Source organism: Falco punctatus, assembly GCF_963210335.1.
Source record: "Falco punctatus genome assembly, chromosome: 1".
NCBI classification, from domain to species: Eukaryota; Metazoa; Chordata; class Aves; order Falconiformes; family Falconidae; genus Falco; species Falco punctatus.
In genome coordinates this window covers 55,205,979-55,232,090 of record NC_137580.1, presented here as the reverse complement: position 1 = coordinate 55,232,090, position 26,112 = coordinate 55,205,979, and the positions used below count along the sequence as shown (strand labels likewise).

The 26,112-nt window shown below is 35.5% G+C and overlaps 1 protein-coding gene across 3 annotated transcripts in view; it reads left to right on the top strand.

The window, feature by feature from the left end:
- Positions 1–26,112, top strand: part of ATP8A1 (ATPase phospholipid transporting 8A1) — a 136,323-nt gene that overhangs the window by 73,309 nt on the left and 36,902 nt on the right. For all 3 annotated transcript variants that reach the window (XM_080403935.1, XM_080403936.1, XM_080403937.1), the window contains 6 exons: positions 3,318–3,457; positions 5,379–5,517; positions 6,724–6,788; positions 11,788–11,960; positions 19,461–19,644; positions 19,753–19,863. In XM_080403935.1, coding sequence (XP_080260061.1) covers positions 3,318–3,457; positions 5,379–5,517; positions 6,724–6,788; positions 11,788–11,960; positions 19,461–19,644; positions 19,753–19,863 — 812 coding nt within the window. The remainder of the gene's footprint in view (positions 1–3,317; positions 3,458–5,378; positions 5,518–6,723; positions 6,789–11,787; positions 11,961–19,460; positions 19,645–19,752; positions 19,864–26,112) is intronic.

The window sequence follows — 26,112 nt, the reverse complement described above, 5'->3', positions numbered from 1 at the left end:
GAAGTAGCCGTAGTGAAGAAGCTTATTAGTGTGGTACTTTTAAGGTAGCTTTATGCTATATTATTTCTGTCACCAGTCACAAAAAGGAGAATTGCCAGCACTAGCTTTTCATATGATGTTGTTTTGGTATCTCTGTTGTTTTTATCACTTCTACAAAGCAGTTGCTAATGATGGGGAACCCCTCCATGAGGGTTCATGAATTAAGAACAGCAAGTAAAATTTGAAAGACTCTGAAATTAAGATGATTGATACAAACAGCCAGTTAGCTATTAGTAATAGTGGATTCCACAGTACAAGTGTGAGCAGGAGGCATCTGCTTTCATGTATGTTCTTCTAGACAGTTCCTAGATCTTCCATGCCTTGCCCTCTTTCTGGTATCTTAGTAAAAGATTATAGAATTGTACTGTGAAGTATCACAGTGGTTTAATTTATCGATGAGTTGGGAGAGAGTAGTTGGAAGGAGAATTATAGTAGTGTGGGAAACTGAAATGCAGGTTTTTTTAATATACTGTTACTAGAACATTAAAATTATTTTTTAATGTGTCTTAAGAAATAAGCTTACACTGGAAAGCAAACTTTATTAAAATATTTTCCTTCTAAAATACAATCCTTACCTTTTGGTAACTGATGTCTGGCCAAATCATCTTGTATAAGGAAAGGTCCTTTTTCTGTCTGTTAATACTTATGACTTCTCTAATTTTTCTCTTTTGGTTTATAATTGAATTTAGCATTTTGATTAGTGTCATAGTCGGCACCTTCAGTCTGTTGATTCTGTCAGTGACAGCAGAAGCAAGCTACAGAACTGTTTCTTGTGTTAGATTTCCATATCAGGATCTCTTCAGGAAGATGTGGTTAGGCTTAAAGAGAGTATCAAAGTTATAATAAACGATACAATAAAGTTGAAAGCAGAACTAAAACCGAACAAATTTGACTGATGGTACAACCTGAAGCCTGAGATACACCCTCTGAGCTCGTGAATCTGGTTGTATGAGTTGTTGGGCCAGTTGGGGGTTATATAAAGCCTAACAAGGATCAGCCGAGGAAAAGTTACTTAGATGTGAAGTTAGTTGGATCATAAGGCTATATAATTGGTTACAGAAAGAGTAAAAATAGATCAGTATCTGCTACCCTGTGTGAAGCAATATGAAAATTTCAGTCCAGTTCTTGATTACTGTTCTTGTTAAATCAGTGGAACAACGGGCAACATTTTTTCCTTAGCAGTCAGGTTGGACCAAATGAATCAATGTAAAAAGTGAAAAATTCCACCCATCTTTAAAACCACTGTACATAGGTATTAGTGTTAAGAAGGTGTTCAAGTACTTCTTGTACCCTTCTTCTCAACAGATGAAAAGATTTAGTGTTCAGAAGAATGAATTGCTAACCTTTCAAAAGCATAACATTCAATCATTAAAAAAAATAAGTAAGTGTGTCTCTCTCTCTGGAATCGATTAAAGAAATAGGTATTTATTTTTGCAGCCGATGATGTTGCAAAGTTTCTCATGAGTATCCTTTCATGTGGCAGTACAGTATGTCCTTGGCATTTGCTGCATGCTCTTGGTGTGTTGTTCAAAAATGAAGTGGTTAGCATGGCTGGTATTTATATTTAAGCATTTATTAAGCTTGAGTGTTAATGCCTGCTTGGATAAATAGAAAAAGTGTGTAATTTTCCTGTGGTGTTGTTCCAGTCTGTTAAGAACCAGACTTAATGATATTTTGTTTTCCACTTTTCATTTGGAAGGTTCTTTTAAATCACAATGAAAAGAATATTTTTTTAAATTAAAAGTAGAAAAAATAATTAGTTTCTGTTTTAAAAATTAAAAACAAATGCCTTGGAAAACCTGTTTGCTGATATCCTGTACACACGGATTTCTTTTCTTTGTTTTGTCATCTGCATAAAATATGTTGAAAGAATTGTGGAAACGGTATCACTGTTAAGTCAAGTCCTTTCCTCTCCTTCACCTCATACTCATTTTTGGACCTTGCCAGCATATCCTTACTACGCAGAGGAAAAAAAAAGTTGATTTGTCAGCCTTAAGTTTATTCTCTAGGTCTAGATGGTGAGGCACTGCATTCCTGATGCTATTTAGTTGTTAAGATATTAGGATTACACATGATTTTCATCCTGAAGATACTAAATTACTGTCATAATCTAAGACATGTTTGTATTATTTCATGCCAAGCCTCTTGAACGTTACAAAATTTCTGCTGGTGCTGAGCTGTACAGAATAGAAACCTGTGGAAAAAAAATGATTGTGTTTACCCATCCCTGGTTATGGTGGTGTTTGTCTCCTAGAGCAGAGTGGCCAAATGACCAAAGGCACTAACTACATTAGTCCTGTCTATCCCCCTTCCTAAATCTACCTGTCTGCAAATTATGGCTTCATAAAACATCATATGACTAGAGTAAGGCTTTTCTCAGTATATAAGGAGTTATGCCAGTTTCATGCTCTAGAAATCTTAAGAATCTGGTAATGTGTGAAAATTAACTGTTACAACATTCACACCTAGCTACTTAAATTGAATGTAAATGTGTGTTGTCAAAAAATAGATGTTTCTTGTAATCTTAACAGTCTCAAATTCTCACTGTAGTGCTTAATTCAGATTTCTGCTGAAGGAAAAAAGCTGTTAAGTATAACCAGCTCAAAGACTGTTAAGTAAAATCTCCAAATGTTGCCTGTAGACAAAGATGTTATTTTAAGAACTTGGAAAGCTGGAAGGACCTCTGAGATGGGGAAATAAAATACGAGTGGATTCAAAGTCTGCTTCTAGAAGCTAGATTTTTAACTGCAGCTGAGAATTTCTGAAGGATTCGTGGAGGGGTGAGGAGGAGGGTAGTTGTGAAATTATGCTGATATATTTAAAATTTCTTGCTTTCCAGCATAGCAAAATTTAAGTTAATAAAATCTTTGTTCAGAAATATATTTCAATATTATAGTTTTAATGTTCCTAAAAATCTAATCTATGTACCTGATCAGCAGTTGTAATTTGGGATTGCTTCATGTCTTGTTTACAGCCAAAGATAAGTCAGATCATGTGTAAAACTACTTGTTCCTTTTTTCCCCTGAAGTACATCACCTGTATTACATTCACCTACCTTGAAACAGTTACTCTGTTGAATAAATTTCTATTTATATCATGGTTTTTACTTTATATATATTAAAAAATGTTCTTCAAGACACGCAGCAGTAAGTTGAAAATCAGGCATAAGCATACATAAAATATGGAATAAATACAGCTTTTAGCAGTTTTCCTTGCAGGCATATCAAGGAAGGGACTAATGAATACGGAATCATGCTTACTTTCTACTTTCTCTTTAGGCTTAAGAACTCTGTGTTTTGCTGTGGCTGAGATTTCAGAAAGTGATTATCAAGAGTGGTTAGGTGTCTATCACCGTGCTTCTACAGCAATACAAAACAGAGCACTCAAACTTGAAGAGAGCTATGAACTTATTGAAAAAGTATGTGTAGCTTTTCGGATTATTTTGGGGTTGAGGGTTTGGGGGGGCTGGGGTTGGAGGGGAGGGGGAGGGGGTGGAGTGGCTGGCAGGTGGGCAAGGAGCATGGGGTTTTTAATTCAGGTCCTTGTTTTCCATACCATGAAATCTTAATCATTATTGAGGAATAATGCTTAGACGGAAGAAAATTTAGCAGTATACTGATAGCTGTGTCACGTAGTCCTTGCAGTTCAGATAGTCAAAATGAAGGAAAGATTATTTTGACGAAAGTTTTTGGAGCAAGTAGCTACCTTGCCAGAAAGTGTTCATTTTCAGTTGAACTACTGGAAAGCTTTTTTTCAGAGTTGTTGTATTGCATAAAAAGGTGTAATAACAGGCAAACGTCTGCTTTATTCTATAATGCTTGTAGAACCAGAGTAGTTGAGGCTGGAAGGGACTTCTGGACGTCATGTGGGACACAAATCCCTGCTCAAAGCAGGGCTAATTTTGCTTGTCCAGTACTTCGATGAAGTTTTGAGTATCTGCAAGAAGGCAATTTTCCCAGCTGCAGTAGGCAGTTGGTTTGTGGGGTTTTTTTAGTGCTGAACTATTCTTTTTCCCCTTTTTCTGAATTAAAATTTCTGTTGCTGCAGAATGTGACTGTTGCCTCTTCCCCTTTCACCATGCGCTTCTTAGAGGAAGATGGCTTCTCTGCAAGTCCTCTTCAGTTAGCAGAAGGTGGCTGTGAAATCCCTCCCTTATCCTTTTTTCCCCATGTTAAACTTGTCCTGCTTCTTCAGGCACTCTTAACATAGTGTGCTCCAGGCCCCAAGCTATTTTTGTGTCCCTTCACTGGACTTGCTCTACTTTGTCAACCCCTCTTGTACTGAAAGCCCAGAAAGACAGGTAACACCCAGGGGCAGCCTCACAAGAGCGGAGCTGTAATCGCTTTCTCTTGAGTTTCTGGCAACACTGCTGCTGGAGTAACTGACCATGTGGTAAGACTTCACTGTCTCCACAAAAAAGGCTTCCGTGGCTTTTAAATGTATAAGCAAAGGGAGTTTGTGAAACCAATATTGCGTGAAGTTTTAATACTTCACATTTTTGGGGAGATCAGTTTTGGGGGTTTTCCTTGGAAAGGATAAGAGAGATTACATTGATGAAACTGCTTAAAATTCAGACCCTCAAAAACCTGGTGTTTAATTCATGAAAAAGAAGAGTGAGGGTATGTAGTTTCTGTCACTTTGGGGACTTCATCAGATGCACACTTCATCCAGACATGCACAAGACAGTCTTAAAACTATGTAACTTTGTTAACACCTAGGCAGCCCTGCTGCCCTTACAAATTTTTGTATTAGCTGCACCAGTAATTTCTCAGTATGCAGGCCATGCTGCAACCAGGATTGCACAATATTAGATTTATCATGGTGTCATTAACGGGGTTTTAGCTAGTTTTAAAGGTGCAGAAATGTGAAATGGCTGTATTCACAAAAAGCATATAGATGTGCTGCATGGGAAGTTAAAACCAAACATAATCAAGATTATAGTTTCAGATTAAGATGAATTGACAGGTTGTGGGTTTTTTACAAGGGGAAGAGAAATCATGCCAAGTGAGAGAAGACATGGTATTAGTACTCCGTAAGTCTTCAAATCAGAGAGGCGGCCCTCAGGAAAAGATAGCTGTTGCTGAACAAGCTACTGAGCTTGTGAATAATTGGGTAAAGTTTGAGGGGTCACATTGTGCAATTTGCCAAGACACATAGATAATTATCTTAAAGCTCATAGGTATAAACTGGAAGATCTTTATTAATTGATACCAAATCTGGGTAATGAATTTAGAGAGCATTAATCTTGTAAATACGGAAAGTTAAACAAAAGAAATGTAGAGATTAAAGCTGAATTTAAACTGAAAAAACTGCATGTACTGAATATTTTATGTTCATAGAATCTTCAGCTGCTTGGAGCAACAGCAATTGAAGATAAATTACAAGACAAAGTGCCTGAAACCATAGAGACGCTCATGAAAGCAGACATAAAAATTTGGATACTTACTGGGGACAAACAAGAGACTGCCATTAACATCGGTATTATATTCACATTTATTTGATGGCTTTGTTACAGATCTAGAAATTACAGAAGTTGCTGAAGTAAAATTGCTTTCAGAACAGAAAGATATCTTGTAAAAAATAATATTCTATGTAATTCCAGAATTTAAATGTTAACTTACTTTTCAGTCGGTGGTAGGGGGAGAGTGGGGAATGGTGGATTCTTCCTTGTCAAAACAGTAACAGCAAGAAAAATTCATATTAGCATAAAGAGGAAGAAAAAACAGGCATTTGTACTCCTTTGTAGCATCTAAAATGAATTAAAAAGAATACATTGTTTGGGTTTTACAGTCAGAGGGAATAATATTAGGAAAATACAAATGTTCTTAGTTTCCTTTCTATATTTTTCCTCTTTTCAAGAAAGCTAGTAGGGACCATAATCTCAAGTAAAGCAAAACAATATAGATTATGTATTAAAGTACTATAAACTTTACCATCAATCAGAGGTTTTCTTTTATTATTTCCTTTTATTATAAAGGAGGGGAAAAAAGAATAATGAATTAAGTAATCTGAACAGCGACAGATCTGTATTTTTAAATAGTAATACATGAAAGCTGCATTTAAGCTCACATGTAAAGAATATTAAATCTTATCAGCACTTCTGCCATAGCCTAGCTATGTGCCCAAAATAAAGCATTATTTTGGTCATATCCTTCTTCTTATTATTTTTACTATTAAAGAGCTTTTTTGTATGCATGTGATACAGTTGGTCTAAGGTTATTTTCATTAGTACCTTCAGGTTTGAGGTAATACACATAATATCAGTATTTTCACTTTAGTAAGAATGGTGATATATATTTGTCTAGGCAGCCTGCATCATTAGCACACAGCATACGTTCTGTTTAAAGCATCAAAGAATAAAATAAAAGAATAAGAACATGTATATATGAAAATTTTGTATAAAATGCAAGTTGAATTCCAAAAATTTGCAAGGCTAAGGGAGATGCTGTTTTCTATAACTCCCTGTAAAGATCTTTCTTTTCCTTCTGAGCACCTCTGAATAAGACACAACAGTCGCAAGCTACAGCAAGAAAAATTCTGACTGTTCTGACTTTGTACCTGTATATCTAATTTTTATAGAATGCAGTATAATTGTTTTTACCATTGATTTCAGCTGGGGAAATCTTATTTTGAATTCTGTCTGTAGTTCTCTTGCAAATTTTTGAAAACATATGTTTTTAACAGGTCACTCCTGTAAACTTTTGAGAAAGAACATGGGACTAATTGTTATAAATGAAGGTTCTCTTGATGTAAGTAAAATCTGCAAAGTTTTCAGTTAATGAAATGTTATTTTACTGTTTTGAATATCAAGATGTCATGGTGGAGGTAGCCTGAAAAATAACTTGGAGCATTTGTTTATCTGGACAAACACCAAAAATTCTGCCAAAACCATGGTTTGGGGAGGGGAGGGTTGTTTCTGGTTGTTTGCTTTGAAGGATTGCTTTTTTGTTTGTTTTTATAATCCTTTCAGTTAATTTTAGGATTGAACACTTGGAAGACCTAATGGTCTTTATGATAAAATGTTCTTAAGTAATTAGAAACTTAGTCTACACCTTCCAAAACCATGGTGTAGCTACTACACAAATGAACTTCAGAATGATGAGCAGACAAATTCCATGTAGTGAGATGACTCCATCAATGCAGGCACAAAGCTAGGAGCTTGACATTCTTCTAGTAGTGCCCTAACAAACTAATCCCAAGTTCCTTCCTCATGCTGTTTCTTACAGGATACTTCGTATCTGCCAAAAATGAATTGTCATTGTGTAGTTAAACAGCTGAAATCGTAATCTGATGTTGAAGTGTAAGTAAGGGTTAAAACTACCAACTTGCAAGAATACCATGCTTTATAGGCAAGAGATTCTTTAGATAAGGTAGGAATGCAGTATTAAGTGAAAAATCCCAAGAGGGGAAAGAACTTAAATCATTTTACCACCCTCTAAGGGAGCCTTAAATGAACTCAGAAGTGGAAGAATTTCCCCAGTGGGAAAACTTGCTGTCCAGAAAGCTTCAGGAGGTAAACCCTGAAATGTTTACCTTGCTCTATATTGTGCTCAGGTTGCTCAAGATAAGACGTAAGGAGAGAAAGCGAAAAGAAAACACAAGAATCGGCAAGAGTGCCTTAACTGAAGGATTCCATGGTAGCATGTAAGGGTAGGCTACAACATGAATTAAAATATTTCTTACTTTTTTTTCTTAAATTTTTGACCCATTTAGAATAACACATTTTCAACAGTAGTATGAATTTAATCATGAAGACTATATTTGAAATATAATTTGTTTTAAGCAATGTGGTTTTGCTGATCAAATTTAAAATAAAATCCCAAACACAGGACAGGTAGAAGCTGTTGATTAATGTCTGGAACCAGAGTCTATTGATACAGTAAGCAACTTTTGACACAAGTGACCTGTGATATTAATGAAGAGAGGCAATTTTCTTTTCTTAGTTTAGAAAGATTGTGATTGCTGTTTGTTGGGGGGGAAAAAAGAAGAAAGAGGTTTTTGTTTCAAGCCCTTAATTTTGCTTTTGAGTTTTTCACTCTTCAACCAATCTCTGAGTAAAAATTAAGCAATGCACATGAGAACATCTGTCCTATATTTAGGTTATTTACACAGGCTACTGGATTTCAGAACTGATTCAGAATGCAATACTTAATAGATTTGAAGTACAAAAGATAAATTACTTTCTATGCTTCTTCATATGTAATGAAGCGAAGTATTTTTATTTAACTACTAAAAGGAGTCCAGTAAAAACCCATTAAACAAGCGTTGTACATCAACCAGTTCTAGTGTGAGGATTAAAAAATTGATTAAATATGTATTAAGCTTTTTTTAATTTTTTTAAATAAATTTATATAAATGTAGATTAAGAATAAAAGCTGGTATCTGATATAACTACACTGTGCTCCCTGTTTCAAACTGAAGTGTCTATATTGTGTAGAGATTGAGAATCATTTCTGTACATGCACAAAGTACATTCAGAGTACATAGAGATGCCAATAATGTGGCAGCTGAAACTGCGTATGCAAACTGTCTGCTTGCATGTGGTGATAATACAATCGGGTTTTTTCAGGAGCAGGTAAATATAGTAATCAAGTAGTTTGAGGGCAAGAGGCGGTTCACAAAATAAACTTGCTCTATGCCTGTATTTTTTAACAGGAGACTCCATTAGAAGTTTTCTGCCTCATGTGATGGTGCACATTTCACTGTTTGATTAATGTATACCTTTATGTCCTACCTTTTTCTTGCTGGTGTGGTTGCAATCAGATGTCAGTTTCAGTTTATAGTGCAACTGAGTCAAAAATGGCCTTGAAAATTCTGATGGAGAAGTGGAATGGGTCTCAGGAAACGGAGAGAAGGATGGACTGTTGTGATTGCGGAATGTTGAGTTAGTGCAGCTGCAAGGGTGGATGCAATTCCTCTCTCCTTTCTGCATACCAACAACGGCTGGCAAGAGGCCATAATACTTAGTTGGAATATTGTCTGTTAAGGAATTTGGCGGAAACTTTGGTGTTTGAACAGCATAGGTCCATCTCTCGTACTGGGACTCTGTCCATGTAACCTTGAAACCTGGAAGAAAAAAATCCCAGTGTAGGTGGGACCTGTGTATTTAACATCTTGGAGAAGAGTTGCTCTGTGGCAGTCCCCTCCTCCTTGGCTCTGCAAGGTATGAGTATAGCCTGTTGGCTCTAAAAAGATGTTGATCCATTCATAGGAGCTAGGAAAGTTACTTCTTCTTGGTCTGCATACTTTTCGTGGTACTGAAAAAAGGGTGGTGGTAAGTGGGTGCTTCTCGCCTTTGTTGTTAAAGTTATAGTACAGTATCTGTTGCATACCAGTGGCAGATTCTAAAAAGGCTAGTTCAACCGATCCCTTTAGAGACAGGCAGAGTACCCTGTCCCCAAGACATGTAAAACAGATTTAATAAAAATACCTCCTCTATTTCATCATTATTATGACCTTAGCATGCAAGACAGAGGAAGTTAGAGTAAAAAAAAATAAATGCTTCTTTAGAATGTATCCCAGCTCTGTGAACTGAGTTTACAAAGAATATGCTGAAATAAGAGATCCTCTTTTGTATGAACCAATATCTTTATTTATGGAATTGAAAGAAAAACACCCCAAACCCACTCAGACCCCACTCCCCAGTTAGCATTGGCTGGTATAGAACTCAAAAGACTTCCAGGAAGCATTTAGATATCTCTGTTTTTTGCAACATTATTTGTTTTGAGGCTCCACTCCTATGAATATCTGCTTAGCTTCAACAAGGATTCAATAACAAACAAAATGTGGTTTTGTTAGTAAGTTCTTACAGTTGTGTAAAAGAACACTGGATTTTATATTGCCTTCATATTAACCTAGTGGATTGCTAAATTTCAGTATAGTACTGTTAATCATAGACAGAAATCATAACATAGCCTGATTCTTTTAATTATGAACTTAATACTTAAACTAGGGAATAGTTTGATTATCCTTCAGTTTCACTGAGAAATATTTGATGAAAGTAGTGCAGCAGTGAATAAGGGGTGTTTTGATACTGCTTTTAGTTTAAGGCACTGGATTTCAGCATAGAGCTACATGTAAGCCCACAATGGAATTTTAAATACGACGGGTTTACAGTTGGGTATTTTGTTTTGTCTTGAGGGGGGGTTGTTTGATTTATGTAGCATGCCTGGAGCTACCTGATGGCATGTCTCTTTATGATAAAAAATTAAAGTCTATTTAAACAGAAGAGTTTATACTGCATGTATGAGGAGAAACAATAGTTGAGAGGAATATGAATTTTCAGGCTCTTGTATTGCTTAAATTTAGTCAGAAGCTAAATAGTCCATGGAGATGAGAAAAACTGATGTTTTCCTTAATATTTCTTGATGAAGAAGACGCTATGGAAAATAGTTACAGAAGTTATTGTCATTTTAAAGACTTTCTAACATGTAATTTTAAACAGTGACACCTCATTTCCTTTGCAGTTTCAATGAGGGGAGAGACAGGACACCTGAAGTGCAGAATTCCCCAGCAGCCTAATCTGCTTTTAGATAAAAGTGAATCTTTAGAAGGCCACTGGAAGCAAAGTAGGCAAAAAACATGGTCAGCAGTGTGTGAAACTGGGAGGAGTAAGTTGGGTGGGAAAGGCAAAGCAATACCTTTAATTTCAGAGGGTTTTGAGAGTTGTAGTTACTTTTCAGTGTTTTATCTTTAGGTGATCACACCAAACTTTATTTACATATGCCTGATATCACAGAATTAGCACAATTATTTAATCGTTAAACTTGTAGAAAGATACAAGAATCTTGTTGTCATATGATGGTACTGGTTTCCAAATTCAGTATTTTATAAGCAGAAGTGGGGGTGGTTTATTTTCCTTTCTCCTCTAAAACACTTCTTACTTCTGAAACAGGAAACAATAGAAGCAGAGTATGTTGTAGCTCTGTGAAGGCCATTCAAAAAGAAATGCAACAAGCAGGTTTTTTCTTCTTCATGAGACTCTACAGTAGAACTGTACTGTAACTAACTAGATATTAGTGACGTCCACAAAACAGGCTATGAAGTCCTGCTGCATGAATACAGGTGAATGTATTGCCTACTGAATATAATCCCAAGTTCTCAGTACTGGATCACAGAATAGTGACTTTCGTGGATGTGATTCAACCTGTCCTTAGCAACTGAAAAATACAAAATATGATCTCTTATGTAACATGTTGGTGGCTAATGTGGTCATATCTTAAATATATTTTTATATTTTATTTTTATATTTATAAATGTAATATGATAGAATTATCAGTTATAATGCGTGTACTTGTATTACGAATTATCTCTGGTGGTTTTTTTTTCTAAATATTTAGGACCATTTTATATAACAGCGAACAGGAATTGTTTCTTCTGGTATTTATATAAACGTGTGAATCTTCTTTTGCATAGATGTATAGAAAAATTATTAAATAGTATCTTCTAACAAACATTAAATCAACTATTGGTGCCATTCAAAGAGCATTAAAAGTTTCACCATAACTTACACACATATTTTATTTGGCACAGTGTGAGAACAATCCTACACACCATTTCTACTGTGATTTCTAATAGTACAGCTGTTGCAAATACTTTTACCATTTAATGCTTTCTATTTGCAAGCATAATCAGAAGGTGATTTCCTCAAAAAACCAAATGCCAGTCTTCCTGATCACACTGGGAAAAAAAACTGTACTCAAAACCAGTAAGAATTAAAAATAATGGTCACAATTTTTTGTGCAACAGGGAACGAGAGAGACACTTAGCCATCATTGCAGTACTCTTGGCGATGCTTTAAGGAAGGAAAATGATTTTGCTCTCATCATTGATGGTAAATCTCTGAAGTATGCTTTGACATTTGGAGTGAGACAGTATTTCCTGGATTTGGCTTTGTCATGTAAAGCTGTTATCTGTTGCAGGTAAGGTTTACATTATTCTTTCTCTACAGTATTTTTATTTCAGAGAAAATACACATATCCATATGGTCCAACCATGAAATATATTAAAAACAAACAACAAAAAAAATCAAAACGCAGTTGCTGAAGTTATTAATACAAGCTTTCAAGCAAAATATCTCTGTAGAGCAGTCTGCAGCAGAGTGTACCTGTCAAACAAAGTCATTCAGATTGCATATACCCAGAAAAATAATTTGTTATCCAAGGTTCATCTCAGCAACCTTGAGACACTGATCTTAAACTTAAATTGATACTACAGTTAACTGCAGGTTTTAGTACGTCTGGATTCTTTTGCAGATCTTCCTGCACAGGCAAGATTTTATATCTCTACTTCTCTGTAACCTGTTCATTACACTGCATAAGAAGTGCACAGTAATGTTAAAAGTACTGGTCTGGGTGATTTTTATTTCCTGAAGCTGATGGAAACACTTGGGTTTTTATTACTATTATTATTCCTGATTGATTGGGGGTGTTTTTATGCAATCAGACCTTTCATCCTTTCCTGTAAACATCAGTTTCTAGAGCTGTAAGCTTACCGTAACAAGGGATCTTCTTCCAGATCAAAGAAAGTTAAATATCTGCTTTCCTTAAATATACGCAATATGAAACAGGTTTGGCTTGCCTTTTAATATTTTCAGATATATTAAGAAAGGAATACATAGGACTGTATAAGTGATAGCTTATGTGTTTTGGGGCCGTCTTTCATTTTTATGGCATTAAACACAAAGCCTGCAAACATATCCTAAGCAGTACATCACCTTTTCTACATTTGGATGATTGAATGAAAAAAGAAGTTGGGTGCTTGGTAGCTAGATGAACAAGAACTGCTTCTATCAATGTTTAAAGAACTTGGCTTGGGCCAAGTTATTAATCTGTCAAAAAGCAGAAGCAAGGACTTTTCTTTAGAAGAACATGGGCAATGCAGGTGGGATATCTGTATTAGAATTGCAATCAAACATTCCATAATTGTTGAAATCACTGTTATTTTCATCAGTGTCTGAGGTAACTATTACAAGGATAGCCAGTTAGTGTTCTCAGAGATTTTTTCACTATTTTGACCTTTGTAGTAGCGTGTAAAAAGCTGTTTCCTATATTAAAACAGGAAAAATTAACTCAGAAACAAGGTATACGAGCTCTCCAGGAGTCCCTATAGCTTGCTGTTTCTCAATATACACCAGTGTCACAGATTCAAATTCTCACAATTAATGTAGTACTGAAATGTTCACGATTATCTGCGTATTCAAGTTACACCTAATTCCGTATTTAAATAGGAGTCTATGCCTGATGATAATTGCCTTGGAAAAAGAATCTGTGAAAAAGGAAGTCCAGCCTGGATTTTGTTCAGGAACAAAGTAATTCTTCAAATTCAGCATCACTTCTTACCAAGTTCAAATCATCTTTCAATAAATTATATAAGCTTACTACCAACTACCTTGTTATTGCCTATCCTGTTATCTACCTGAAGGTAGAGACATGGTCTGTACAAATGTGAAAGCTGTTGTAAGTGCACCTTGAATAGATTGTCTGCTTTTGATTGAGGGTTCTTGGGTTCAGTTAGAGAGTTTAATAATGTTCCATTAAGATAAAGCAGATTCATCTGAAAATCAGCGTTCAAAATGGACCTATTTTTCTGCCGTGCAAGAGGACAGGGAAAAGCAAATGAGGTTATAGTGTCCAAATAAACACCTGGTTTGTAGTCTTTCCATCATTTCTGTCAAGTGATATGTTATGCTACCAAGTGAGTTTTTGGGGGGTTTCAGTACTAATACTGGTTTTTTTAATGGTTTAGCTTTGTAGCCATGCTCCAGCATGAAACTGAATTTCAGACTAAGGTCTTACTGTCTTCTGAGATCTTACACTGATACACAGTTTATACTGTGTACAAGCATCTTTCTAACAGCAGTAGTCTTTCTGGCAGGCAAATTGGAGCTTTGTCCTTGTTGTACTCGTTCCAGTTTTACTCAGGATAGTAAAAATCAACCAGGAGATGCATGTAGAAATGCTCTTTTAAAAAAAAAAAAATTTCTTTTTCTCTTTCCTTGATTTGAAAATATATTTTATATCATTTGAAGAGACAATATTGCTGTTCTTGTTGAACTGTAGAACCACCAAAGGATACTCTGCACGTTTAGCTGTCTTTTAGTGGTAACATTTTTGTGATGAAACACCAGAAAGTGCAAAATGAAAGTTTCTGTTCTGGTAGCATTCTCTGCCATGTCTACATTTCCGTAATATACTTAAGTCAGCTGGTTTCAATACATGTCTAGGTATATGCTCTGACATATTTTGTAGCTGTTTAAAAATTGGCTGCAGGTTTAAAACTGAAGTATTTGCTTGTAACACTCACTGGTTTAGTATGTCCTTTTTCTTAATACCACATGCTTCTCAAAAGTCAAAATTCTGTCAAAATATTTGTTGTAATGCTTCATCTTTACTAACAAAAATTTCATTACCTTGTTTGTGAACTTGAAATTAAAAAGTTTAAAAATACTAATTTTTGATTAAGGTAAATCATGTAAATACTTATTGTCCCGACTAAATGAAAATATAAGCCTTTTCTCCATCCATATAAAGGCAGCAAACGTTTTAAGCACTCCTTGGTTTTGAAAGTACAAATTACATCACTTTCTTTTGAAGTTTTCAGCTGTATTCACTTGTTCAGAAGCGTTTATTACCAATGGATTCTTCCTAAGACTAGCCATAACACAGATGAAACTGAGAAATTCAGCAGATATTTAACTTCAAAAAAAATCTGTATATGTTATTAATCCCAAGCAGATGTTTGGCTTAAAGACTTTGACAAACTGAATTCCAAGTCTGTATTGGCTTCGGAGTAATGTGTGCAAGAAGAATGTTAAATGGATTATTCTGTAGTGAAAATGTACAGCTAAGAGTGAACAGAATGAACAACAGATATTTTTTTTTATTGGTTTCACCATGACCTTGATGCACCAGGCAGTGACAGTGCGTGCCATCTTCCAGCTGGCCCAGTAACATTGTCTGAAAGGGAAACAAGCCACTGCTCCTGGAAGGTTAAAGAGATGAAAAAGAAGTTCTCAGGTCAGGAATCTTATATAGAAGCTGGCTGTAGCGAGTGTTGATACAATACAAATAAAAAGTAACAAAGTATCGTAGAAATGCTTTCTGATATACTTGAACCACAGAATTTTCCTGAAGAGCTGTTGCTCAGAAGCTTTCATCCCAAGTTCACCTGAAGGCTGTATTCATCCCAAGTACCTTTTTCAAAAGTCTGATAGCATGTGTTGTGCAGGCTGTTGAATAAAGTAATTGGATAGCTACCTTCAGTCTGAAGGCTGTATTATTCTCCATGCCTTTATTTTTTGCACTTGAAAAATCACGCAAATTTTATGCAACTTTTTTCTGTGATTTTTAAGCACTTGAAGCTTAAGCAATTTTATTTAATTGGCACAGAGTAGGATTGAGGGGTTTCTTTCAGCTGATGGAACATCAACCAAACGTGAACCAAGAAAGTGTCCTCTGGCAAACGGAGAGGAGAACCAGAAGAGCTACAAAGATGTTACTGGAACCCAGTGGTAGTTAAGAGTATTGTACATGAGCAAAGACAAGCATAAATAGCATGTACCCAGTTTCCCTTCGCAACACTGTCTCAGCATTTAGCACAGTGGTCTAGGAAAGAGAGGCAACCACCGTTATTGTACCCCTGTGCTGGGAACTCAGTCATGTGTCTTAATGTTGAGGTTTAATCTGGTTGTTGAAACATACGGAGTTTTTTCTTCCTGTAACTTTATAGGGTAGGTAAAATGAAAAATACTGACATTCACTAGAGAAATATGGAAAATTTTTTCTTTTTTCTTTTCCAAATGAGCTATGGAACTTACACTGTTCCTTCATATTTCTTCTATGACACTGAAATTGAATCAAGTATCAGTCTATTCCATAGTAAAGAGAGTACCTTGGTGATGTGGACTGAAGTCATAAACTGATACCTTTGAAAGTATGGTGTATAGTGAAGTTGTGTGATTATGATGCGTACATAAGATCTCGTTCTACAAAAGACAAGGGGGATTGTATTTAAAAGTAATAATACAAAAAATATGCTTCAATTTAATATTAATTTCAGAAGACAGTGGCTTTAATTTCAGAAGTTCCCTATCTTTATATAAAAATACATTTTTTTTTTATTGTCAGAAGACAAATCATGATCTCTTTTATTTTTTTTTAATAATTTCTTTTTGAAAATTGATATTTTAAACCAGTTAACTCTAATGTGCTTGGTAAGTTGACTTCCTCCACCAGAATAGTTCGGGAACTTCTCTCAGCTTTTAAGTAGTCTGAGTTTCAGAAATGTTGTGTAAGTATTAACTAGTAAGAATTGTGATTGTTACTGTAATTTACTGGTTTAAACAACACTTAATTCTTCACGGGTGTTATATGAGTAAATGTGTGGTTTGGGACATAAAAAGCTGTCTAGAAAAGCTTGCTTATTTAAGTTTCATTTTGTGTTTCATAATAATCATGATCAGCCTTAAATGGCTTTTATTTTAGTGGGAAAAAACTTCAATAGCTTTTATCTTAGTGAGCAAAGGCTTTCCTTTCATAGGAAATTAATGTTGGTTTGGTGAAATTTGCATTTCTAAAGGATGTATTCATCAATATTTCTCAGGAGACTTTCTACTTTTGCCCTTATTAGTTAGATTTCTCAAATTTGGATTTGTTAATGAAGGAAATTATAATGTCAGCAGTGTGATGCCAGAAATCTGTTTTTTTTCTGAACTTTTTCACCACTGCTGCATTTATTTTTTCTATGAACACAAATCAGCCAGCAGCTTCAGCTGTCAATTCCAAGAAAAACTTCGGTTTCTTTTTTTTCAGTTTATAGGTTGTCTGTGATGTGAACATTAGATTATGTTATGTGCTGTTATGTGTTATGTGTTATGTGCTGTTAAAAAAAAAAAAAAAGTTGTTTTCTAATAGCATTCTTATTCAGGCAGAATGGAAGGTAGCTGGCACAGCCAATATCTTCAGTAATTATGCAGTTGCTTATTGGTTGTGGTTTTGGTAGCTATGGTAAAGTTTACAGATAGCTAGAAAAAGGGATGACCAAGCAGTGCTGTTAGTACCCATGTGCTTAGTGGAAAGAATATAATTGGTGTTTCACTGTTCTTTAACTGTAAAAATTTGGTGTTGACTCTGGGGGATTTAACCTCTCTTCTTTATTTGAAAAGAGATGGGGATTATGTTCTGTTAGGTGATTTTTGAAGGACGGACAGGAAGAAGTGTGATGAGGAAGTTTATGCAACTAGTTGGAAAAGAAAACTTCCTCTAAAATTAAATTATGGATCAAAGGTTTGGTCCAAATAGAGAGCAATGCATTTTAACCTGTAATGTCAGTCTGTCCAGTGTCAAGACAGGCAAAAAAATCAGCCTTGGCTGTAATGCCAGAGATCAGTGGGCAGACAAGAACATTTTATTATGCCATGTACTGAGAAATAAATTGACTAATGTAAACAGTTGGAAAGATTTTGCTCCTTTTGTAGGTGGCTTGGTTTTATTAATTTCCTCATTAGCACTGTTTTTGTGATTGTAAAAATCAATCAATACAAACAGGATAGTATTTTTTTGCCGTGTCCACTTACCGTATTTGATAGAATTCTTTGAGCTATAATTCTTCAAACTAGAAAGGACTTGCCCATCAGGAATCTCATTAATAATATAACTGTATAATTTTCTCAAGTATCACGAGGCCTTCCAGTATTCATGTACTTATGAGAATGGTGCCTTTGGGACCTTCAACCTGCAGGATCTTTTGTGAGGAACTTTAGGACTGCACATATGCCGTAATACAGCTGAATTTTTGGTGTCTGGTGGTAACATTTCTTTTTGTTACTGAGCTTGTGAAGGCCATGCATCAGTCTGGGTTCAGGTGAGAACTACACTCACGAACTCCATAGGCCCTGTTACTTGGCAGTGTCCCAGTGTGCAGCAATATACAGAGCATGTTCAGGAAGGAACATTATTTGGAAGTAATTGCTCTCTTGTGCTTTTCCTTTACAATTTTTGGCGAACAAATTTGCATTCTTTATTTCTTATATATTTCTGTGGATTGATTTTGGTTTTTGGCCTGGAGGAGTTACTTTAGGTTACGAACATCCCTATATAAGCCTTAACCCTGAAATTTTGTCACTGCAGGGGGAGTCTTTCACATCCCAAATTGTGAAGTTACAGAAGCTTACAGTACCAGAGGGGTTATTAACCATGGGTGTGCATATAGAAGACTTGTAAGAGATGAGTTTTAAATACACGTTTTCATCCAGTTTTTGGTGTCAGTATATATTCAGTGGCAAGTTCTGCTTCTTATCCGTATCTAGTTTTTGCATGGAGGCATCTAGAATAAATTTGTCTGGAAAGATAGATGGGTAAAGGATGGTTCTTCAGCTCCACATCCCCAACTCCACAGCAGGAGTTATGCTTTGATACCAGATTTGCTTTCTTTGTAGGAGGCAGTGAACAGTTTGGGAGGGGAAGACAGACTCACAGAGCTTTTAATATTTCTTCTTGTTTCTGTACCTTGAAACCAGAGAGGGAGGGTTTGATCCTTGACTCCAGTGCCAGGAAGCTCAACAGTGAATTGTCACACTGGTTAGGGTTTGCTCCTTCCTTTCTACACCCTGTGAAACAGACCAGTCCTAGCAAGTAATGTCTCTATGTTACTTTCAGTTACGATGTCTCAAATACTACAAGGACTGAACTTCAGCATACAGAGTAGGACTTCTACAACATGAATTTAAAGGTACACGTCTGACACTCACAATGGTAGATGGAGCCAGAACTGGTCTATTTCATCAATAGAGCTTTTGAGAGTCATCTCTGGAAGAATTTGTCCCCTCAACTGTGGACAGACATTTTCTTAATGGCAGATAATTGGAACAGTCATGAAAAGAACAAGGGAGAAGTTACCAGCAGTTCAAGTGGAGGATCAAGAGTCAGTGTTCAAAATTGCTTCTGCTACTTAGCATTGTAGGCTATGTTACCATAGTGGCAGTCCACCCTTTTTGTTTGCTCCTGTTTGCTTTGACACCTGTATCTTAAATATCTTGTTGGTTTGTAAAATGTATTTAAACAGGGAGGAAAGTAAAAAGCGTTACAACAAAATACCCCAAAATCTGCAATTATTGTAAGCTAGCACCAGTAGTGGCAGGGTTTGGAGTTTCTTCATTACGCTGTTTTAGGGGCCCATTCCTGTTTGACCTATGTCTCTCCAGTCCTATTAATGTCTTGCCTCACCAAATCCAAGGTTTCTATGAACTTTACTGGGCATGTGCTTTCAACGTATAGCCTAAAGGGCAATAACAAGACCATGTCGCCGGCCAGGATGTTAGTTGGCCTGGGTTTACTACCTTTTCACAGAATACAAAGTACATTTTAAAAGTACATGCATTTCAAAGTCCTGTATTAAACCTTTTTCTTTCTGTAATCTCTTAGGGTATCGCCACTTCAAAAATCTGAAGTTGTAGAAATGGTTAAAAAACAAGTTAAGGTAGTAACTCTAGCAATTGGTGATGGAGCAAATGATGTTAGTATGATACAAACAGCACACGTCGGTGTTGGTATTAGTGGGAACGAAGGTCTACAGGCTGCTAATTCTTCAGACTACTCGATTGCTCAGGTAAGTCATTACACTGTAAATACTGCAATAAAGTATTTTAACGTCAGATTAATATTGGTGTATGCGTGTTCTGATTGTATGTTTGTTCATTTTTTGGTTTTTTTACAGTTCAAGTATTTGAAGAACTTGTTGCTGGTTCATGGAGCCTGGAATTATAACAGAGTAGCTAAATGCATCTTGTATTGTTTCTACAAGAATATAGTCCTTTATATTATCGAGGTAATTTTAGAGTACAGTAAATGTTATTTCTTGAAAGAAAAAACTTTATTATTTTGCACTTTTGATTATTATATATGATTTTAAAGAAGCAATTAAACTCTCAGTAAGCACTTAACTAGTACTGAAATCTTGCTTTTTAGTGAACTGATTAATACTGGAGTGATTACTTTTTTTGTTACTTTAAAAGACTCAATTGTCTTAAAATACATACTAATCAGTACTGAATGTTTGTGTTGCATAATACTGGTAGCTTATTAAAATTCTGTATCTATAACACCATTACAGTATTTGAGGAATACAGTTACAAGGAGCCTTAAATGTATTAAGAGATGTGTGTGCTTAAGCTTTTTCTGTTGGTGTCAGCAGCTGTCCAGTTCGCAATCTGAAGCTCTTTTTCAGGTCACTGTTGAACTGCAGGGCTGTTGCTGTTTAGAGCAGTGTATAGGGTTTCTACACATAAGTTTAGTTGTACTAGTGCATACCTTTCACTCGTTGATGTGGTAACCATGCCTCCTTAGGCTCTAGTTCACGAGCAGGGATAGTTTCCTGGAAGTAGCTGACCTAGTTTTCTCACCTGGGATTTTAAGGAGGCTGGAATAATTTGAAAAATATAGTAGTGTGAGAGGACTGTGTTGTAATAAATATGTGTTTATTGGTACATATGGTTAGGACAGCATGTATAGCTGTGGTTTTCATGACTTCATGATCATATGACCTCCTCAAAATTTTGAGTGTAATTTTAAATGGATTTTAAAATCCTCCCTCATTTACTGTTCCTCTTTTTCCTATAACAGCTGCTTGCTTTTTTATAACCAAATATTTATATAGTAATTATGTTTATAATTGATTCAGACTTTATAGTCACAATGATACTTTGGGTTAAACATGTGGGCAAAAAAATACAATTTGTTGCAAAGCTTGATCATAGAATAACTTCTGTAAGTCGGTTCTGTATTTTTAATTAATGTGATTAATAGTTATTCTTAAGACTTTTAACTTTTTTAATATATTTTCAAATTAATGTCTTGAAACTTCCTCAGTTATGTATCCATTTTCTACTGAAATAAAATGCCTTCTTTCTGTTAGACCTGATATAAACATTAGGTTACTATTTCAGATTTTGATATTTGTGTGTGATTTTACGCCGTTGAAATATTTGAAAATACTTTATAAACATCTTTTTATGTACAAGTGTTGTAGCCAAAAAGCGTGCGTTTTTCTTAGGATATTTTTTACGTTTTCTAAATTTAACTTTTTTCCTCTTTACCGTAAACAGATTTCAATCTAAGTAGCAGCAAGTTTGTAGCCTGTTTAGATAAACATGAAGTAGGAAGCTATAGAAAAACTGAATCCATTAAAGATCCTTTTTTGCTTTAGAAGTGATGGCAGACTTTAGATCCTGCATTTCAAAAGCTGAATATCTGCTTAAATGATCAGACTTCCAGAAGTACTGATTAGCAGTAGCTCTTGAAGTATTTGAAAAAGTAGTATTAATGTATACTTTGTGTTCATAGAAAACATACAAAGTTGGGCTTTAGAACATACTGCCTTATTTTTCTTAATTTTCTATCATTGTCACCTGCAAGCACATTGCAAGTTTATGACTTAAATCAGACATAAATATCCCACTGTATTCTTTGTGAAAGGAAGTTAAACGCAAGGTACAGAGATCATAGTCTAAAAATACAAAAGACTAAAAGAGTCTTTACCTCCTGAGTGGATAGAAGGGCAAAGAGATCATTTTTATATGGGTTATGACCCCTGATGTATAATGCATATAAGCATTTTGCCACATAACACCTTCTCTGGAAGACAAGATGACTTCTACTTGAATTCCTGTATACCCAACGTTTGTCAGCTCAGAAAACTTTCACAGATGTTAATAGCTCATGTCAATACTGTGAGTGAATGGGCAGAAATTCATCATTGAATGTCTCTAGAAAGGACAACTGCCAGTCTTGAATCTCTCTTTTCAGTTTTTTGTACAGATCAGGCGTGGGAGCAGAGAGCTCAATGAGTATTTGTAAGCTGCTGCTTAATATGCAGAAATGCTACATCAGAAAAACGTCTGTGAAGCTTTTGTAGCCACGCCTCCTCTGTCTTGGAGTTTAGAAAATAATACTATGAAAGGCATGTCTGGAAGTTGCTTTAAACAAGTTTCCTTTTATTATCTGACAATAACTAAAAATACCTACCTTTCCTTAATAGATGCATATTATATTTTTAAATGTCTGCTCGGTACTAATGAAACAAGTAATGTAACAAATTCCATTTAATCTAAAATACAGCCTTTTTCCTAGGCATTCGTGGGGTAACACAAAATAAGTGCCATTGGTTTCTTGGTTCAGAAAATGGTCAAGGTCTATAGTAATAGTCCTGCAAAGTGATTAGTGTTTATCAACATTTAAACTCCTATTCATATGAAACTAGAAGTAGTCTGTAATAACTTTCTACTGTGTCTTGACGCAATAGGTGTTTAAACATGGGCCTCATCTTCTGCATGAGACTAGTCCCAGTAATTTTAGGGGTTGTAATCTGAAGTATCATTCTAAGTTGCCAATGAAAACTTTGCATTTCTAACAGACTGCTAATGTGGATTATTAAGCCTGTATTAAGCCACATTCACATAGGATAAGCCTATGCAGAGTCTCACACTTATTTTGCAGGGGCTGTCATTACCTTATAATGATGGCTGGGATTCAGATTGATCTAGTGATTAAGAACTCCTTTGTGGATTGGTGTTGGTTTTATAATTACCATTACTGTGTATACTCTTATGTTAAACTACTCATTTTGTAACATTATGCAAATCTCCCTTCAACATCAGAGGGACAAAATTTTCCTATTCTTACTGTTTGTTCTGCTAGCTAGTAATAACACAAAATAACTATTTTATGTTAAATAAAAAAGGTTTACCATTTAAAAAATAATAGGTTTTTAAGATCTGTATAGCTCGCTCATATTTTATGTAGAGGAAAATTCAAATAAAAGGGTAAAAGACCAGGATACAAACAGAAGAAACAGATGCATGGAGTTCACGTTTAAAGTTCAGTCACAGGTCTTTAAACATGGCCATCTGTAACAATTAAGTGATGCTACGTAAACAACTCAATTATACTAAGTAATTAGAGCTGGAATGACCTTTTTTGTTTTGTTCTGTAAACTTTGGATGATGATTTTTTTTTTTTCTAATCTTTTTCTTCTAATTTTTTTTTTCCTCCAAGCCCTTTTCATCCCACTGCTGAGTTACACACTTTTTGCTGCTCATGTCCATAACTGAAGTTTATCATTTTGTTCCCATTTCCTTTGCCTGACACATCAGACGAATGCCTGTGGTCATATCGAGACCCATATCATGCATAACCCCAAGAATGAGTAGGCTTTCTGTGTATGCTCACACTGCTTCTGAGCTGTAGAGTTTAGGTGCTGCTGTTCAGTATGCCAGGGCTTACTTAATGTATGCAAACTGCACCGAGTTCAGTTTAAAACCCAGACAGCAGAAGGTGATTGTGCTCATGCCCATTTTTTTGCATTATATGGTTTGAAAACTTAGAAATACAAGGATCTGCATAGAGGCCCATCTCATTTAAATGGGCTGTGAACCTAAATCTTTCATTTTCAATGGAAATTATGTAGCCGTTGAACTATAAAATAGTCTGAATTTTCACTTCCCCTCATTTATGTGGACTAAATTACTTCTGAAGGACACCTATCACCTGTCCTGTATAGTGGTGCTGGATTAGTGATTTCAGCTGTTAGAGTAGGACCTACCCCCCAAAAAAGAAGTGGCTGAGTCTGCTCCTAAATTAGTGTCACATACGTGTCCTGAAAACCTATTTTGCAGGTACAGCTGCCTTAGTGTCCATTGTAATTAGGTTGAAATACACTTCTGCATGAAGAAATTTCCCACTGTGAAGCAAGTGTTTCTTGTCATTGTCACTATTAGTAATGTAGTAAGCTCCATGGTAGTTTTTTTCCTGCATGGTTAAGAGTAATTTTCTAGGGTCCAAGGTTCAGAAGTTAGGGTAAGTAGGTGGCTTATTTTTTTTTTCCTTGCTCTTAGTTTGAGATGAGAGCTGTATTTATCCTTCCTGCCTTTTTTTTTTCCCCTCTAGAAATTCCCTTTTTGAACCAAGGTGTTCTTAATGTGAACATTCAAATACTATCTTGCAAACAATAGAAAACCTGTGTTTCTGCTTAGACATTAAAGATGCTCTGTCTCTTAAAGTAGCGTATCTGGTATTCCCCTAAATAGTAGTGTTTCTACTACTGAGGGCATTGTTTTTACGCCGTTGAAAGGTTTCTCTTCCCAACCATTTATTTTATTTTTTTATAGATTCAGCAAGAACTTTAGAACCTGGGGTGCTACCAAATTTCATTCCTTCTTGGCTTGCTTCTAGAGCTCTGACCCAGATATGTTCCAGTTCCTTATTACACTAAACTGAATTAAAATACCTATAACTTGCATGCTTTCTTTGGAAGAATGTAAATGCTAAGATTTCAGGACATTCAATATTATGCCTCTTCACAATTCTACAGTAAAACTGTTCTCATTTTAAATAGCTTGAAAATTTTAACTTAAGTTCTGTACAAAATAAAACTGCAGTCAACAGGGTTTTTAAGGAATAAAATGATGTGTAGCATTTCTGAGGCTTGGTAGCAACTTCATGTATGCCATTCCATTGCAAATTAAAATTTTAATCTTAAATACTTGCATTTCTTTAAAATAGTCACTCCGAAACATTTACAAGTGTTGCTTGACATCAGTTACCTTTTAAGAATAGTGAATATGTGGAAGAGATTCAGTACATGTATTTAGGCCTTTCTTTTTAAACATTTTATAACATTTTGACTGCTAATTCAATCAGAACAGAAAGTTAATATTCTTTCCATATACTCCTTGGTTATGAGGGTCAAATATACGTCTACTTGCTGTCTGTTTTGTTTTCTTGCTAGAGTGTAGTACTTCTGTTAAACTCGGTCTGAAGTTACTAGCAATGAGATGTACACATATTTATGCCTAGCTATTGAGTCACATATTCTCTATTAAAGCTGGTATTTTCCACCACACTAACTCTTTCAAATTAAGAATTCTAAAATTTGCTCCAGTATTTGATACAAACAAGAAAAAAAATTGAGGAGTAAATCATATCCTAATATCTGTGCTTCACTTCTCTCTCAAGAGGTGTCTGCCTAGCCACCTTCCTAGGTTGGGAGTGAAATGGTGCAGGAACTGTGTGTAATGAGTAGGTTGAAAAGAGACAGGGCAGTTGGGGAGCACAGCTTGTATCCAGCAGTGGTGATGAGGTTCGGGATTAGGTTCACATGTTTAGCTTTGTTGTAAAGTATCCAAAAAACTGTGTTGATGTTGATCTGTGATGATGTGTTGTTATATGATGTTCAGTAATGAACAACTCATTCACTCACCTCTCTCCCTCACACTCAACTACTGAGAAACTGCTGCTAACAAATGTCTGTTAAATTCATCACAGTCAGATAGTAACTCCTATTTCTAAAGTAAAAAAAATGCACAAGAGCTTATAAAAATCTGATTCAGCTGGCATAAAGTAATTCCATTGTCTTTTCAGTGAGTAGACTGAAAGGTTAGAAAATAGTGCTTGTTACTGTTAAATCAACCAAAGAAAAGAAATTTACCATTATAAGACTTCAGAAAATTCAGTGTATTCTCTATCTTTGTATTGCAGCCTCTAGAATTCATGACAAGTATGCAATCTTGTTCCAGTAATCAGCCACCAAAAAAAACTATTTGCTTTTCATTTACTGGTTGAACAAAAAGCAATTTTTGGCTGGATTTTACCTCTCATTTTTAGTGTTAATAGTTGCTAATTTTGGGGGGGTGGGGGGGTGTCCATCTCAAAATAGTCACAAACGTGTTCAGATGCTCTGCCACAGGATAAAAAAAATCTGAGCTTGGTCATAGAATCTGGTCACCTGGAGGCCAGCCCAGGAACATACTGATAAACATACATATTGATTGTATCTGTTCATATTAAAAGTCAGATGAAATGTGAATTGTAGGGAAAACTCTGTAATGCAGCATCTAAAAATTCACTTAAAAAGCATGAATCTTAAACTGAGTAGAATGTTGTTTGGATGACCCTAATTTCTGTCTCTGTACAGCTTATGTTTGTAATGGGCAATATAGTTTCAGTGTAACTTGTTAATAAAGATTCATCAGACATGCTGCTTCTCCACTTTGTCATTGAACTAACGTAAGCATGAAGAAAT